The sequence below is a fragment of the Molothrus ater genome, chromosome 22 (genome assembly GCF_012460135.2).
Source record: "Molothrus ater isolate BHLD 08-10-18 breed brown headed cowbird chromosome 22, BPBGC_Mater_1.1, whole genome shotgun sequence".
Classification (NCBI taxonomy): Eukaryota; Metazoa; Chordata; class Aves; order Passeriformes; family Icteridae; genus Molothrus; species Molothrus ater.
Window position 1 is genome coordinate 5280815 of NC_050499.2, and position 14586 is coordinate 5295400.

Below are 14586 nucleotides of genomic sequence, written 5' to 3' on the forward strand. Positions count from 1 at the left end.
TCCCTTCCCGGGGATGCCCGGCCCCAATCCCCGCCGCGTGCCCTTGGCTGCTCCCTCCGAGCCCGCGGGGATGGAGAGCCGCGAACCCACGCACCGACCCCTGCCCGGCCGCGACCCCCGGGGCAGGCTGTGGAGCGGGGGGGGGGGGGGGTGATGATGATGATGATGATGATGGAGCTCGGGGCCCGAGCGGTGTCTGTGCCCCCCGCGGCAGCCGCGCTGCGGGCTCACCTGTCCGTACACCTGGATGGGCTCGGGCGGGCGCGGCGCGGCGCGGCGGCCCCGCGGGGGCTCGGCGGGGGCCCCCGGGGCGCGGAGCGGCGGCGGCGAGCGGGCAGCGAGCGGCACCGGCAGCAGCAGCAGCAGCAGCGGGAGGAGAGGCAGCAGCCGGCGGGGGAGCGGGGAGGCACGGCCGGCCCCGCCGCAGCTCCGTGTCGCCATGTTCGTGCCGCCGGGGCCGGGCGGAGCGGAGCCGAGCGGGGCCGAGCGGGGCCGGGAGGAGCGGCAGCCGCGCCGCCGCCCGGAGAGAATGTGCATGGGCAGCGAGCGCCGCCGCTGCGAGCCCCCCCCGCGGGCACGGAGGCTCGGGCCCCCTCCCCTCTTCTCGCCTCCTTCTCGCTCTTTTCTTCTCTCTTCTTCTTTTTCGGCCTCTTCGTCTTTTTCGGCCTCTCCGGAGGATGCTCGGCTTCCCGAGCTTCACGAGATGCAGGGAAATAAGTTCTGGTGGATTTCTGTGTAATGGACTAAAGCTCGGACCCCCTCGCCTCCTTCTCGCTCTTTTCTTCCCTCTTCTTCTTTTCTTCCCTCTCCGTCTCTTTCGGCCTCTCCGGGGGATGCTCGGCTCCCCGAGATGCAGGGAAATAAGTTCTTGTGGATTTCTGTGAAATGGATTAAAGCTCGGGCCCCCTCCCGTCTTGTCGTCTCCTTCTCTCTCTTTTCTTCCCTCTTCTTCATTTTCTTCCCTCTTCATCTTTTTCTTGCCTCTCCGTCTTTTTCGGCCTCTCCAGAGGATGCTCGGCTCTCCCCGACGAGATGCAGTGAAATAAATTCGGGTGGATTTCTGTGAAATGGACTAAAACTCGGGCCCCCTCCCCTCTTCTCGCCTCCTTCTCGCTCGTTTCTTCCCTCTTCTTCTTTTTCTTGCCTCTCCTTCTTTTTTGGCCTCTCCGGAGGATGCTCGGCTCCCCGAGCTTCACGAGATGCAGTGAAATAAGTTCTGGTGGATTTCTGTGAAATGGGTTAAAGCTCGGGCCCCTCTCCCCGCATCTCCTCTCCCTCTCCTTTCCCCTGCTCTTTCTCCTCTCCCTCTCCTTTCCCCTGCTCTTTCTTCTCTTCTTCTTTTTTCTCCCTCTCCCTCTCTTCATGTTGAGATAACAAGTGAAGTGAAACAATAAGTGAAATAATAAGTTCAAGTTAATTTCTGTGAAATGGAGTAAAGAGAAATGAAGCAGCTGGAAATCGAGTTGAAGGGAGGGAGAGTGAATGAAAGGAAATGGTGTTGAAGTAAAGAAGCTGTTTAGGAGCGTGTGGAGTGACAGGGTAAAGGGGAAAGGCTTCAAACTGGCAAAGAGCAGGGTTAGATTGGATGTTAGGAAGAAATTCCTCCCTGAGAGGGTGGTGAGACCCTGGCACATGGTTGCCCAGAGAAGCTCTGGCTGCCCCTGGATCCCTGGAATTGTCCAAGGCTGGGTTGGATGTGCCTTGGAGCAACCTGGGACAATGGAAAGAGTCTCAATTTCCGCTGTGTTTTTACCTGGGCAGAGCTGGGAAGGTGAGCAAGACATGGTGGGAGTAGGAGGCCAGAAACCCTCAGGGTCTCTCCAGGGCCTTCTGCGCCCTCTCCCAGCCATGGCAGGTGGGTTTGAGCTGTGCCAGCGCCCGTGTGCTTCCCACAGAACACTTGGCACAGGCAGCACGCCCATAACTCCCCAAGGGGCAGGAGGTGATGCTTGGTTGGTTGTGCAGGGACAGCACAGGGCTGATGCCAGTGGCCACAACTCTGATTTATTGGGGCAGCTCAAAGTGCTGGGCTCCCAGGTGTGGGGATTCCCCTGGAGCTGCTCCCCTGGTCACTGTGCATCCCAAGAGGCACAGCTCACCTTGGCTGCCATCTCCCAGTGTCATTTTGTCATTTCCCAGGGTCATTTCAATCTCCTGCTTCAAATCCTTGCTCCCCCATCCTGCCCTGCAGGAGCCCAGCATTTTGAACAGCCCCAATAAATCAGAATTGTGCCCACTGGCATCAGCCCTGTGCTGTCCCTGCATAACCAACCAAGCCTCATCTCCTGCACTGGTGGTTTTTTGGGCATGATTTTGCTGCTAAGGAATGGGCTCAGGCAATTTCTTAGCAGCTCAGGTGGGTTTTAGTGTTGGTTAATCATCAGTGAATTTATTTCTTATTGTGAGATAGGATTAGGAGAAAGGTAAAGCAGGTTCAAACTATAACAGGAATAGAGTAAGAAATAGGAGGAAATGAGAAACTGTCTTTGCTGAGGTGCTAAATGGAGGAAAATGGTGTTTGGGGGGTTTGCTGTTCCTGAGGTACTGAGAGCACACTGATGGCTTTCAATCCCTCTGCCTCTCATGCACCATTCAACAAAATAAAAAAGGATGTTGCCCAGCAGTGAAGGAATGGGAGCCTGTAAATCCCATGGACAGCTCCAAGGCAATCTTGCTGCCCCTCATTCCACTCGCTTTAATAGCAGGAACATTGTCCAGAGCCTTCCCCGAGGTGCTTTCACCTAGAAACCCACTTAGTGTATTTCAATTATCGGGTCAATACAATTATAAACCCTCCTAATAAGGCTCTTAGAGGTCTTGACTCAGAGTGATGTCCCCCTGGAGGACAGGAGGTCACCGTGGCTCTGGGCAGAGTCACTGAGGGAGTTTTGTTGTGTGGGAATCCCTGCAGGCAGCTGCTCTCTGGGCCAGACGAGAAGGACTCAAAAAGGACCTGGAGATGAGAAATTGTAGTGATTTTGGTTTGTTAATTTTAGATTTTTTTTTTAATTTTGAGATTTTGCCATTAATGTGTTGATGAGTGTGGTGGGTTTTAGTGTTGGTTAATCATTAGTGCATTTATTTCTTTTTGTGAGATAGGCAAAGCAGGTTCAAACTATAAACAGGAATAGAGTAAGAAATAAGAGGAAATGAGGAACTGCCTTTGCTGAGGTGCTAAATGGAGGAAAATGGTGTTTGGGGGGTTTGCTGTCTCTCTTCCAGCCCTTTTTTCACACTTCTTGCAGGGTGTAAGAAGGGTCCCTGTGCCCCCGTGAGCTCCCTGTGGTGGGCACAGGGTGGGAGCTTTAGCCAGGAGCTCCTGGGTGAGCCCAGCCCTGGTAAATGCTCACAGATGAATGGCTCTTTCTTTGTGCAGGGAAACACACGTTTCCCTTGCCAAGGTATTTTTTTGTTGTTGTTGCAAAGGGGAGAGAGGAACAGTGCAGAGTTTATTTTAAGGTCCATCTGGATTTCATCAGCAGCAAAAGCTGTGAACTCCAGGAGCAAGGTGAGGAGCCCCTGGCCCCCTGGTTTTCCTTCCCCTCTTCCTTGAGACCTTTCCCTGTCTCAGCTTTAGAGGTCCCAGAGGGTTTGGGGGACTGGGGGGCTGGAACAGCCATTCCCACAAAGCCTCACTGAGAGAGTAAAGCTGCTTAAAGGAGCCATTGCTGGTTGCTGGAGCTGAATCAGGGAACCAAAGACAGCATCCTACCCATGGCAGTGGCCTCAGGGCCTTCCTCGGAGGATGATGATGGTTGTAGGGTTTCCTGCAGGGCTCAGGGCTGTGTCAGAGGCACCCAATTGCTGCATTCCCACGCCATGGGGTCTCTTGGTGTGCTGGGGGCTCTCTGAGGGCGATGTTCAGTGTGTGGTACAGACGTGAGGGGGTGAAAGGAGGGAAGGAAACGTTCTGTATGGGGTGGGACAGGGCAGCTCTCGCAGACAAATCAGCAGAAAAGGCTCTGATGCCAGGAAAACCGTGAGGAATGGGGTCATGGGACAGGAGCAGGGACAGCCCGTGTGTGCCTCTATGAGAGCCCCTCCTGCCCCACTCTGGGGGAACAAGGAGGAGTGTCACCCGACTCTTTTAAGATTTTCTAAGCCTCCTGATGTTGACTTTCCTGTAAGGAACTTTCTCACACGCTTCCTGTAAATAACTGATTGCTTTGCATTCCTTTATGAAGGAGGAGAAAGTTGATGGGCTCTTGGTCTGTCCAGAGAGGTCATTGGAGAGGTGGCACTGTCACCCTCCAATCCACTGCCACTCTTGGAAAACTATAAACGTTGGAGTCAGAAAATAAACTTCCCTTTTTCCTCACCTTGAGAACAGCGCTGTGAGCTTGTGTTCTTTCGTGTCCTATAGCGACGGAGGAGGAGGAGGAGGAGGAGGAGGAGGAAGGGCATCCACGCAGGTGCAGCTCCAGCGATGGCAGTGGTGAGCAACATCCCCATCTTGTGGCAACAGCAGCACCAGGGGAGCAGAGCCAGAGCTGCTGCTCTCCGTGCCGGAGCCCCAAGGCCACCGCGGGGGATGTGACAGCCCTGGCAGGGGCTGTGTGACCGGCAGGACACGATCCGCCCGTGCCCGGGGGCTGCAGATCCGCCCCGGGGCAGCGCCAGGCAGAAGGGCCGGGGGAGGGTGCACTGGGCACAGAGTGATGCAATTCCATCCCAGGACTTCAGTTATCGGGTCAATACAGTTATAAACCCTCCTAATAAGGCTTTTAGAGGTCTTGAGTCAGAGTGATGTCCCCCTGGAGGACAGGAGGTCACCGTGGCTCTGGGCAGAGTCACTGAGGGAGTTTTGTTGTGTGGGAATGAAGATGTAGTGCCCTGTGAGGGTCACTGTCTGTCCCAAAGCTGCCAGGATGGGGTGCCCAGCGCAGCTAAGGTGGGAGGATGTGGTGATGAGAACCCTGGGGCCTTTCCAAGAGTGGGTTGGGAATCAGGGTGGCCAAGGCCTGTGATGTTGTCACCGTGTTTGATCTGGGCTGTGCCTTGACCCCAGGTTAATCAGCACACAGGGGTCAGGGGTGCTGTCCACGTGGGGAGAGCAGGTTGGGCTGGTGAAAAGGTGAAGGCAGAGTGAGACTGTGCTGGCAGGACGTGGGGCAGGTGTCCCTTGTGCTTCCCAGGTGCCACAGGTGTGCTGGTGTGGCCTTGGCCTGGGGACAGCTGAGGCTGGATGAGGAGCAGAGGGGCTGTCAGCACTGCAAGGGACTCACAGAGGGGCTGTCACCACTGCAAGGGACTCACAGAGGGGCTGTCACCACAGCAAGGGACTCCAGAAGGGCCTCCATCCCCAGCAAGGGCTCCAGGGACTGGTGAAACTGGGGGAGCAGGGAGTGGGAAAGCACAGGTGTCACTGTGCGGGGACACGGTCACACCTAAGGAGGTTTGGGCCACTGGAGGTGGCTCTGGTCACTCTGACTGTGTTTTGCTCATCTTCTGCTGTTTTGGCCCAAATTTGCTGCCAGCACAGCACAGCTCTGTGCCAAGCCCCTCATGGGTGCTGTAGGGCAGAAACAGGCTGCCCCAGGAGCCAAGGAGAAGGGAGCAAACAGGCAAGTTGGCAATTGAGATTTATTAAACACGGGTCACCCCAAAGGCGGGGTGACCAGATTTCAGCAGGAAACACACAGGCCCTTAAGGGGGAAGCTGGCCACGAACCCTTGAGTGAGGAGAAGCCCCTGCCCCTCACATCTGGGTGCCTGGGCCTTCTCTCTTCCCCCTCAGTGTTCTCAGAGAGACCCACAAGACTCAAAGCCTGCTTCTGTCCTACAGGCATGATGCTTCCATGGGACATCCCCGGGCAAGAGGAAGGAGGTTGAGTGCAACAAGTCCCACCAAGGGAGCCATCAGAAGAAGCCACACCACCTCCAAAAGGTAGGCTTTTTTTCCAAAATACAGCTTGTCCCAATGAACACCATGATGGGAACAATGAATCACCAACAAAGGGGCGCAGCAGTGGAACAAAGACCCTGCCACGAGCCACGTTAATTTGTGCCACGTTACTGTTCTATTTGTGCCATGTTATTCTTCTTGCAAAGCATCAGCACAGCACTAAAGCAGCGCAGGGACCTTAGCAGAGATCCAAAGGGAGCTGGGATGGGAAGCAGTAGGAAAACCAGGACAGATCTGTGGTGTGGAGCAAGGCCAGATGCTGCCGTTTTGGGAGCGGGGCAGGTCGGATGCTCACCAAAAATCACCCCGTGCTGGTCACATCATCAGGGACTCTTTGTCCGTGGGAAACAGTCTTGGGTGGCTGGTGAGGAATGGGACAAGATCCAGCCAGAGGAGGGACACACTCAGAGGAAGCCTACTCAGTCTTGGAGGCCACGGTGCCATTGGATGCTCCTGGGTCTTTCTTGGAGGCCCCGATGCCGTTGGACGCTCCTGGATCTTTCTCTCGGAGCTTGCGCAAATAATCGTGGGGGCCTTTGCCCTCAAAGGACGTGGGGCTCTTGTAAGAACCCCCAATCTTGTCCCAGAGGGTGAAGTACTGCCCGTAGTTGTAGTCAAAGTACAGGTGGTGGTCGGTGTGGTGGGCAGAGCCGTTGATGATGTGCCGCAGCAGCCGCGGCACGCGGTAATCGCCGTCGTGGATGGAGATGGTCCAGACGTTGACGAAGATGTAGAGGCCCAGGTAGGTGACTTTGTGCAGGGGGAACAGGAAGGGGTAGATGTGGTAGGGCAGGCTCTGCATGAAGCCATCCACGGGGTGGAAGGCGTGGCTGGCGAAGGGCGTGGCGATCTTCCACAGGTGGTGGGGCTTGTGGAAGCGCTGCGGGGACACGGGGCTGTCAGTCGCGGTGGGACCTTTTAGAGGGTCCCCAGAGCCAGATTCATGGCCCCAGGGGATGCTGTTTGAGCCACCACCACCCAAACTGAGAGGGGGACATGTGCCCTAAAGGGCTCCCAGCTTGACATCTTCAGTGTCATGCTTTTTATAAGCTACAAGAACGTAAAATTTGGTGGGTGATTGGTTGATGATTTATGACCATGGTATCACAGACATCTTTTATGAAAAATCCTTTTCTTAGGATTTTTCCTCCTGAGAAGCTGAGGAGGCCTCAGGAACAAAATGGAAACAATGGTTATCTGCTGTTGTGGAATGCAACAGGTGCATCTGGGATTGGCCTCATGTGGTTGTTTCTGATTAATGGCCAATCACAGCCCAGCTGGCTCAGACAGAGTCGGAGCCACAAGCCTTTGTTATTGATTCTTTCCTATTCTATTCTTAGCCAGCCTTCTGAGGAAATCCTTTCTTCTATTCTTTTAGTATAGTTTTAATATAATATATATCATAAAATAATAAATCAAGCCTTCTGAAACATGGAGTCAGATCCTCCTCTCTTCCCTCATCCTAAGACCCCTGTGAACATGGTCACATCATGGTTTGTATTTTTGTTTGGTTTTTTGGGGGAGGTCAGTTCTGGGGTTAATTCTATGTTTGTTTGGGGGTGGTTATGGAGTGATGATGACAGTTGGTTATTGGTTTTGATACTAGGAAATATAGAGGAAGGATAATTGAAAGTGTATTGATGACCATCACATGGTGAAGCCTTGTTCAGCCATTCCCACCCGAGCTTGGAATGTCACCAGAGCAGGACAAGGACTCTTGTCCAGAGCCCCCTGTCCCGTCCCATACCTTATAGAACAGCTTGTGGTGGAGACCACGGTGTATCCAGTAGATGCCCATGTCAGTGAAGAAGAGGAAGGACAGCATGCTGAGGAAGACACCAGACCAGCCTGGGGGGACGGACAAGGCTGTTAGAGGTGGCACATCAGGAGGCTGTGAGGGTCTCCACAATGGTCCTCGTGGTGGGAGACACAGGTGAGTCATGTCAGAGTCTGCCCCACTGAGGTGACAGGCTCAGGCTGTCCCATGTGACTCAGGGCAGGTGAGTCAGGTGCTGTTTCACTGGGAGCCGTGCCAGGGAAGGGCAGGATCTCTTGTGGAGGGTGGAGGGTGTCAAGCAGGGGGACACGACCCTAAATGAGGGTGTCTGGGTGCCTCCCCTACAGAGAACCTGGGCTTTTGGCTGACAGGCAGGGACGGCAGGTACCCAGGAGGATTTCCTGGGGCTGTTATCAGGAGAAATGGGGTCTGAGTGAGGTGACCCAGGTGGGGAGAGGCCCCTGCTGTGGCAGGGGGTGCAGGGAGGTCACTCACCATACGGGGAGTCCTCGATGTTGTCGTAGAGTTTGCTGTAGCCCCGCACCTCGGCGAAGAACAGGGCGACAGTGGGGACACTGATCCAGGGCAGGGAGCGCAGGGCGTAGGAGATCTCCCGGCTCACCTGGTTCTGTGGGGTGTGACAACAGGGTCAGGGGCACGGGGGACATTTCCCAGCTCACCTGGTTCTGTGGGGTGTGGCAAGAGGGGTCAGGGGGCACAGGGGACATCTCCTGGTTCTGTGGGGTGTGGCAAGAGGGGTCAAGGGGCACAGGGGACATTTCTGAGCTCACCTGGTTCTGTGGGGTGTGGTAAGAGGGGTCAAGGGGCACAGGGGACATTTCTGAGCTCACCTGGTTCTAGGTGGGGTGTGACAACAGGGTCAGGGGCACAGGGGACACTTCTACCTGGCTCTGTGAGGTGCGGCAAGAGGATTCAGGGGCACAGGGGACATTTCCCAGCTCGCCTGGTTCTGTGGGGTGTGACAACAGGGGTCAGGGGACATTTCCCAGCTCGCCTGGTTCTGTGGGGTGTGGCAAGAGGGGTCAGGGGGCACAGGGCACATCTGAGAGCCCCAGTGCCCCTCATAAGGCTGTGAGGGCTGGCATCTTGGCCACCCCTTTGTTGTGGCATCTGTGCCATGGTGTGGGACACAGGGTGCTGCTGATTTGGGGACAGCTGTGCTCGAGCTGGGTGTTGGGGTCAATGGGTTGTGGCACAGGGATGATGGAGGGCAAGAGCAGGCGGAGAGGGGTGGATGTGACAGCAGGGACACCCCGTGCCACACCACTGACAGGTGACATTTGGATGGACAAGGGGATGGCGAGGGGGCCAGTGCCACGCAGGGCATAGGCAAGTGTCACAGGCATCTTTTATGAAAAATCTTTTTCTTAGGATTTTTCCTCCTGAGAAGCCGAGAAGTCTCAGGAACAATATGCAAACAACGATTACCTGCTGCTGTGGAATGCAACAGGTGGATCTGGGATTGGTCTCATGTGGTTGTTTCTAATTAATGACCAATCACAGTGAGCTTCCCCCATCCTCAGACCCCTGTGACCATGGTCACAGGCAAGCAGCCAGCAAGGAGCACCCACCTCCAGGAACTGGGGATGTTTCTTGAGCTCGTGGTCGAAGATGAAGTAGTAGCTGAAGGTGCCGAAGAGCAGGTAGAGAGTGAGGGCGCCCAGGTTGGTGATGACAAAAAGGCTGAGGAGCTGTCGGCACGGCTCGGCCTCGGGCCACCCCGCCGGGTACACGTAGGGCGTCAGGAGATGCCGGTCCGCGGCTTCCAGGACCAGATCCATGGTGGCTCCTGCGGGAAAAGGGATCGCTGTGAGCGAGGTGTCCCTGCCCAGCACGGGAAATCGGTGCCCGCCAGGATGTGGGCAGGGGTTGGCAGGGTTGGCATGCTGTCTGGCTGGCTGGATGGCCTCAGCCGGGACGGGGGAGCAGATCTGGGACACGCAGGGTGTGGGTGCGGAGCAGGGCAGACGCAGGAGTGGGGGACTCGCCTAATTCTGTGCGCTGGACTGCGGGAGGGGGCACTTAGGACAGGGGACAGCGGGCTGTGGGTGGCAGCGGGACGGGTGACATGTGGCTGTGGGGTGCGGGATGTGGCTCTGGGCTGCGAATCCCCTTTGGGGGCAGCTCATGGGGCTCCGTTCCGAGCCCTGCGGGGCGATTCCCCGGGCAGGGTGGGCGGCCAAGGGGGCGTCACCGTGTCCGGGAGCCGCAAGTGGCCCGGCCAGCGGCGGGGACGGACGTGCGGGGAGCGCGGGGGCCGTGCCGGCGGTGCCCCCAGCCCGTGCTCCCCATCCCGGTACCCCAAATCCCCATCCCGAACCCCCATCCCGAACCCCCCATCCCGTTACCTGCCCGGGGTCCCGGAGCGGCGCGGGGCGGGGGCGGGGCGGGGGCGGGGCCGCGCGCGGTAGCGCCACGTGACGTCACCGGCGGAAGGGCTCGCGCCACCTCGGGCGGTGACGTCAGTGCGCAGAAAGGGGCGGAGTGATGGGCTGGGGGCGTAGCCATTGGCTGGGGCGTTTCGGGGCGTGGTCAAGGGCGTGGCCTAGTGGTAGGCGTGGTCTGGGATGGGGCGTGGTCTGGGCGGGGCGTGCGGAGCGCTGCCGGAGGGGGAATTTTGGAGAAATTTGGGGAATTTTGGGGAATTCTGCACGCTCCGAGCCCCTTCCCTGCTGTCCCCTCGGTTGTGAACAATATATATATATATATATTTCCCAAATATATATAGAAATATATGTGTGCTTATATATAAGTATATGTGTATATAGCTATATATATATCTATCTATATATATACATATATATTTATAGGTATATCTAGATATGTATATATATAAATATATAGATATCTATATAGAAATATAGATATATAGAGATATATGTAAATGGATATCTAGATATCTATGTCTATCTATCTATATCTATATCTATCTATATCTATATCTATCTATATATATATAATATAGAAATATATATATAGAAATATAGAAATAGCTATCTATCTATCTATCTATCTATATCTATATATATAAATATAAATGTAAATATATAGATATCTATATATATAAATATATATATATAAATAGATATCTATGTCTATATATCTATATCTATCTAAATATATATGTGTGTATATCTATATAGCTACACATATATAGATGATATATGTAGACATAGATATAGATGATATAGATATATTTGGGACTCCAAAAAATTCCATGTTTGATGCACATCTTTGTCCATCTGGGACAAATGCAGGATATTGATATGGAAAGATGATGGAGGGGAAAAAAATTAAATCCATCATTGGTCCATGAGGAAATGCTGTGCAGAACTTTCATTCCTTCTGGAATTGTCTTTTTTCAGCCATTAAAATAAAATGGGTTTGGCCTCAGCAGGGGGAAATATTTGGTCTAAGTTAAACATCAGGTTCAGCAGGGAAAAAAGTTGTGCATAATTATTATTTCTCAATAAAAATTATTTTAAATCAGCCCTGTTTGCTCTTTTTATTAGAACTTAGAGACTTTTTTTTGGTTTGGTACAAGTGTGGCTTCCACCAAATAATTGGGGTTTCTTATGGGGGTCATAACCCCAAAATGTCCTGAAGTAACCCCAAAATGACCTGAAATGACCAACTTTGACCTCTAATAACCCCAATGACCTATAGTAACCCCAAATTTTAAGGATTGACCTCTAGTAACCCCAAAATGACCTCTAGTAACCCCAAAATGACCTATAGTGACCCCAAAAGTGACCTAAAGTAACCCCAAATTTTCAGGAGAGAGCAAGTTTGACCTCAAGTAACCCCAATGACCTATAGTAACCTCAAATTTTAGTTTTTGACCTCAAGTAACCCCAAAATGACCTCTAGTAACCCCAAATTTTAGTTTTTGACCTCAAGTAACCCCAAAATGACCTATAGTGACCCCAAAAGTGACCTAAAGTAACCCCAAATTTTCAGGAGAGAGCAAGTTTGACCTCAAGTAACCCCAATGACCTATAGTAACCCCAAATTTTAGATTTTGACCTCAAGTAACCCCAAAATGACCTCTAGTAACCCCAAATTTTAGTTTTTGACCTCTAGTAACCCCAAAATGACCTCTAGTGACCCCAAAAGTGACCTAAAGTAACCCCAAAATTTTCAGGAGAGAGCAAGTTTCACCTCAAGTAACCCCAATGACCTATAGCAACCCCAAATTTTAGATTTTGACCTCAAGTAACCCCAAAATGACCTCTAGTAACCCCAAATTTTAGTTTTTGACCTCAAGTGACCCCAAAATGACCTCTAGTAACCCCAAATTTTAGTTTTTGACCTCAAGTAACCCCAAAATGACCTGAAGTGACCCCAAAGTTTTCTGCAAAGACCAACTTTGACCTCTAATAACCCCAATGACCTATAGTAACCTCAAATTTTAGTTTTTGACCTCAAGTAACCCCAAAATGACCTGAAATGACCCCAAAGTTTTCTGCAAAGACCAACTTTGACCTCTAATAACCCCAATGACCTATAGTAACCTCAAATTTTAGTTTTTGACCTCAAGTAACCCCAAAATGACCTCTAGTAACCCCAAATTTTAGTTTTTGACCTCAAGTAACCCCACAATGACCTCTGGTAACCCCAAAATGACCTCTAGTGACCCCAAAAGTGACCTAAAGTAACCTCAAAATTTTCAGGAGCGAGCAAGTTTGACCTCAAGTAACCCCAATGACCTATAGTAACCCCAAATTCTAGTTTTTGACCTCAAGTAACCCCAAAATGACCTCTAGTGCCCCCAAAATGACCTGAAGTGACCCCAAAAGTGACCTAAAGTAACCCCAAAATTTTGAGGAGAGAGCAAGTTTGACCTCAAGTAACCCCAATGACCTATAGTAACCCCAATGACCTCTAGTAACCCCCAATTTTAATTTGCTTGGGTTTCCTAAGGTCAAACTCACTCTCTATGGAGCACTTTGGGGTTACTTTCACCATTTTGTGGGTTACTAGAGGGCCACAATTAAAATTTGAGGTTACTTGAGGTCATTTGGGTTACTTGAGGTCAAACTCACTCTCTCCTGAAAATTTTGGGGTTACTTTAGGTCACTTTTGGGGTCACTTCAGGTCATTTTGGGGTCACTAGAGGTCATTTTGGGGTTACTTGAGGTCAATCCTTAAAATTTGGGGTTACTATAGGTCATTGGGTTACTTGAGGTCAAACTCACTCTCTCCTGAAAATTTTGGGGTTACTTTAGGTCACTTTTGAGGTCACTTCAGGTCATTTTGGGGTTACTAGAGGTCATCTTGGGGTTACTAGAGGTCAATCCTTAAAATTTGGGGTTACTATAGGTCATTGGGGTTACTCTGGGTCATTGGGGTTATTGGAGTTCAAACTCTCTCCAGAAGACTTTGAGATTACTTGAGGTCACTTTTGGGGTTCTTTAGGTCATTTTGGGATTACTGGAGGGCAAAAATGACAACTTGTGGTTCCTTCAGGCCATCGGGGTTTCTTGAGATCAAACTCACTCTCTCCACACACTTTGGGGTCACTTTGCATCTTTCTGGGGCTTACTTGATGTCAGTTCTGCATAATTTGGGGTTTCTCTTGCTCATTTGGGTTCCTTAGAGTGAACAGAGTTATTCCTGACAAAGCTCCCAGCCCTCCCCTGTGCCACAGCTCCTTCTGTGCCCCCTTGGAATGTGGGCTGGTGAAATTCCTGTGCATTTGGAGCAGCTCAGAGCTCTCCAGCTCTGCCTCTTCTCACCCAATCTGTTCCCTCTGTCCCCCCACTCTGTCACCTCTGAAGCTGCAGATCTTGGATGGATGTAAAAGACACCAACAGTGTTTGAAACTTTAAACCAAGTTTATTGGAGTACCCCCATTAACAGCATAACTCAACCAGGGTTTGGTTTTAATCATCATTAATACAGAGGTAGGTAATCACTCTTTAATAAATTTGGGCTAAATCAGCCAGGAGTCTGCAAAAGAAAACCATGTGCAGCTGGAATAAAAGTCAGTACATTACAGCTGAAGCTAGAAGCTGGTTTTCAGTTTTCTTGCAGCGGAAAATTCTGAGACCTTTTTTCTCCTTGCCACATTTGCTGCCTTGTTTGCCTGTGCTCTCTTTCTGCTTGGCAAAAACATCTTCTTGTTTGGGGTGGGTTTATCCTTTGCTCTAAGCCATAAAAACCCTTCTAACTCCCAGACCCTTTGCCTCCTTGGTTATCCAGTGAGACTGGCTCAGCAATTCTTTTCTTCTAGATCAAAACTTGCTTCCATCTCTACTCCTTCTTCAGATTGTACATTCAAAAATCTTTCTGCCAAGCACACAAATCTGTGGGACTTTCTTGCCAAACTCTCGTCCTTCCCAGCAAGTGCTGTGGTCAGTGCTGTGGTCAGTGCTGTGGTCAGTTCTGTGGTCAGGCCTGTGGTCAGTTCTGTGGTCAGTGCTGTGGTCAGTGCTGTGGTCAGGCCTGTGGTCAGTTCTGTGGTCAGGCCTGTGGTCAGTGCTGTGGTCAGTTCTGTGGTCAGTGCTGTGGTCAGTGCCGTGGTCAGTGCTGTGGTCAGTACTGTGGTCAGTGTGATCCCCACACTCAGGCTCTCCTCTCACCATCACTCTTTGGACAATTTGCCAAACCCTTTAAGAGCCAAAGGAAATATTTAACATCCCCACAAGCTCTCGCAGTGCTCCCCACCACTCCATTGTGTTGTTCACTCACCTGCTCAGCCACCAAAGGCCACCAGCACCATCAGCCCCTCCAGTGCCTGGGGGATCCTCTCCATCCTCTGGGTGTCCCCCAGAGCCACAGCACCCCCAGAGCCCCCAGGCAGCTCCCTGGGGTGCAGCACAGCCACGCTGCTGCCATCCTTCAGCAGTTCAGGAATTAATGCTGAGATAAGGGTGGGAGAC

At 52.1% G+C, this 14586-nt stretch overlaps 2 protein-coding genes across 4 annotated transcripts in view; both read right to left on the reverse strand.

Annotated features, from left to right (window-relative positions):
- The window catches only part of SORL1 (sortilin related receptor 1), a 55157-nt gene extending 54693 nt beyond the window's left edge, over positions 1-464 (reverse strand). For both annotated transcript variants that reach the window (XM_036397377.2, XM_036397376.2), the window contains exon 1: positions 232-464. In XM_036397377.2, coding sequence (XP_036253270.2) covers positions 232-441 — 210 coding nt within the window. In that variant the 5' untranslated portion in view covers positions 442-464. The remainder of the gene's footprint in view (positions 1-231) is intronic.
- A 5101-nt stretch (positions 465-5565) lies between these two features.
- On the reverse strand, positions 5566-10127 carry SC5D (sterol-C5-desaturase). 2 transcript variants are annotated; one of them, XM_036397611.2, is made up of 5 exons: positions 10051-10127; positions 9274-9491; positions 8177-8309; positions 7652-7752; positions 5566-6784 (listed from the first exon to the last, which is right to left on the reverse strand). In XM_036397611.2, exons 2-5 carry the CDS (start codon positions 9481-9483, stop codon positions 6320-6322), a joined length of 909 nt encoding a protein of 302 aa, XP_036253504.1. In that variant the 5' UTR covers positions 9484-9491; positions 10051-10127; the 3' UTR covers positions 5566-6319. The 2 variants fall into 2 exon arrangements, with proteins under 2 accessions (XP_036253504.1, XP_036253505.1); XM_036397612.2 differs by lacking the exon at positions 10051-10127 and adding an exon at positions 9691-9770.
- Positions 10128-14586: the final 4459 nt, after the last annotated feature.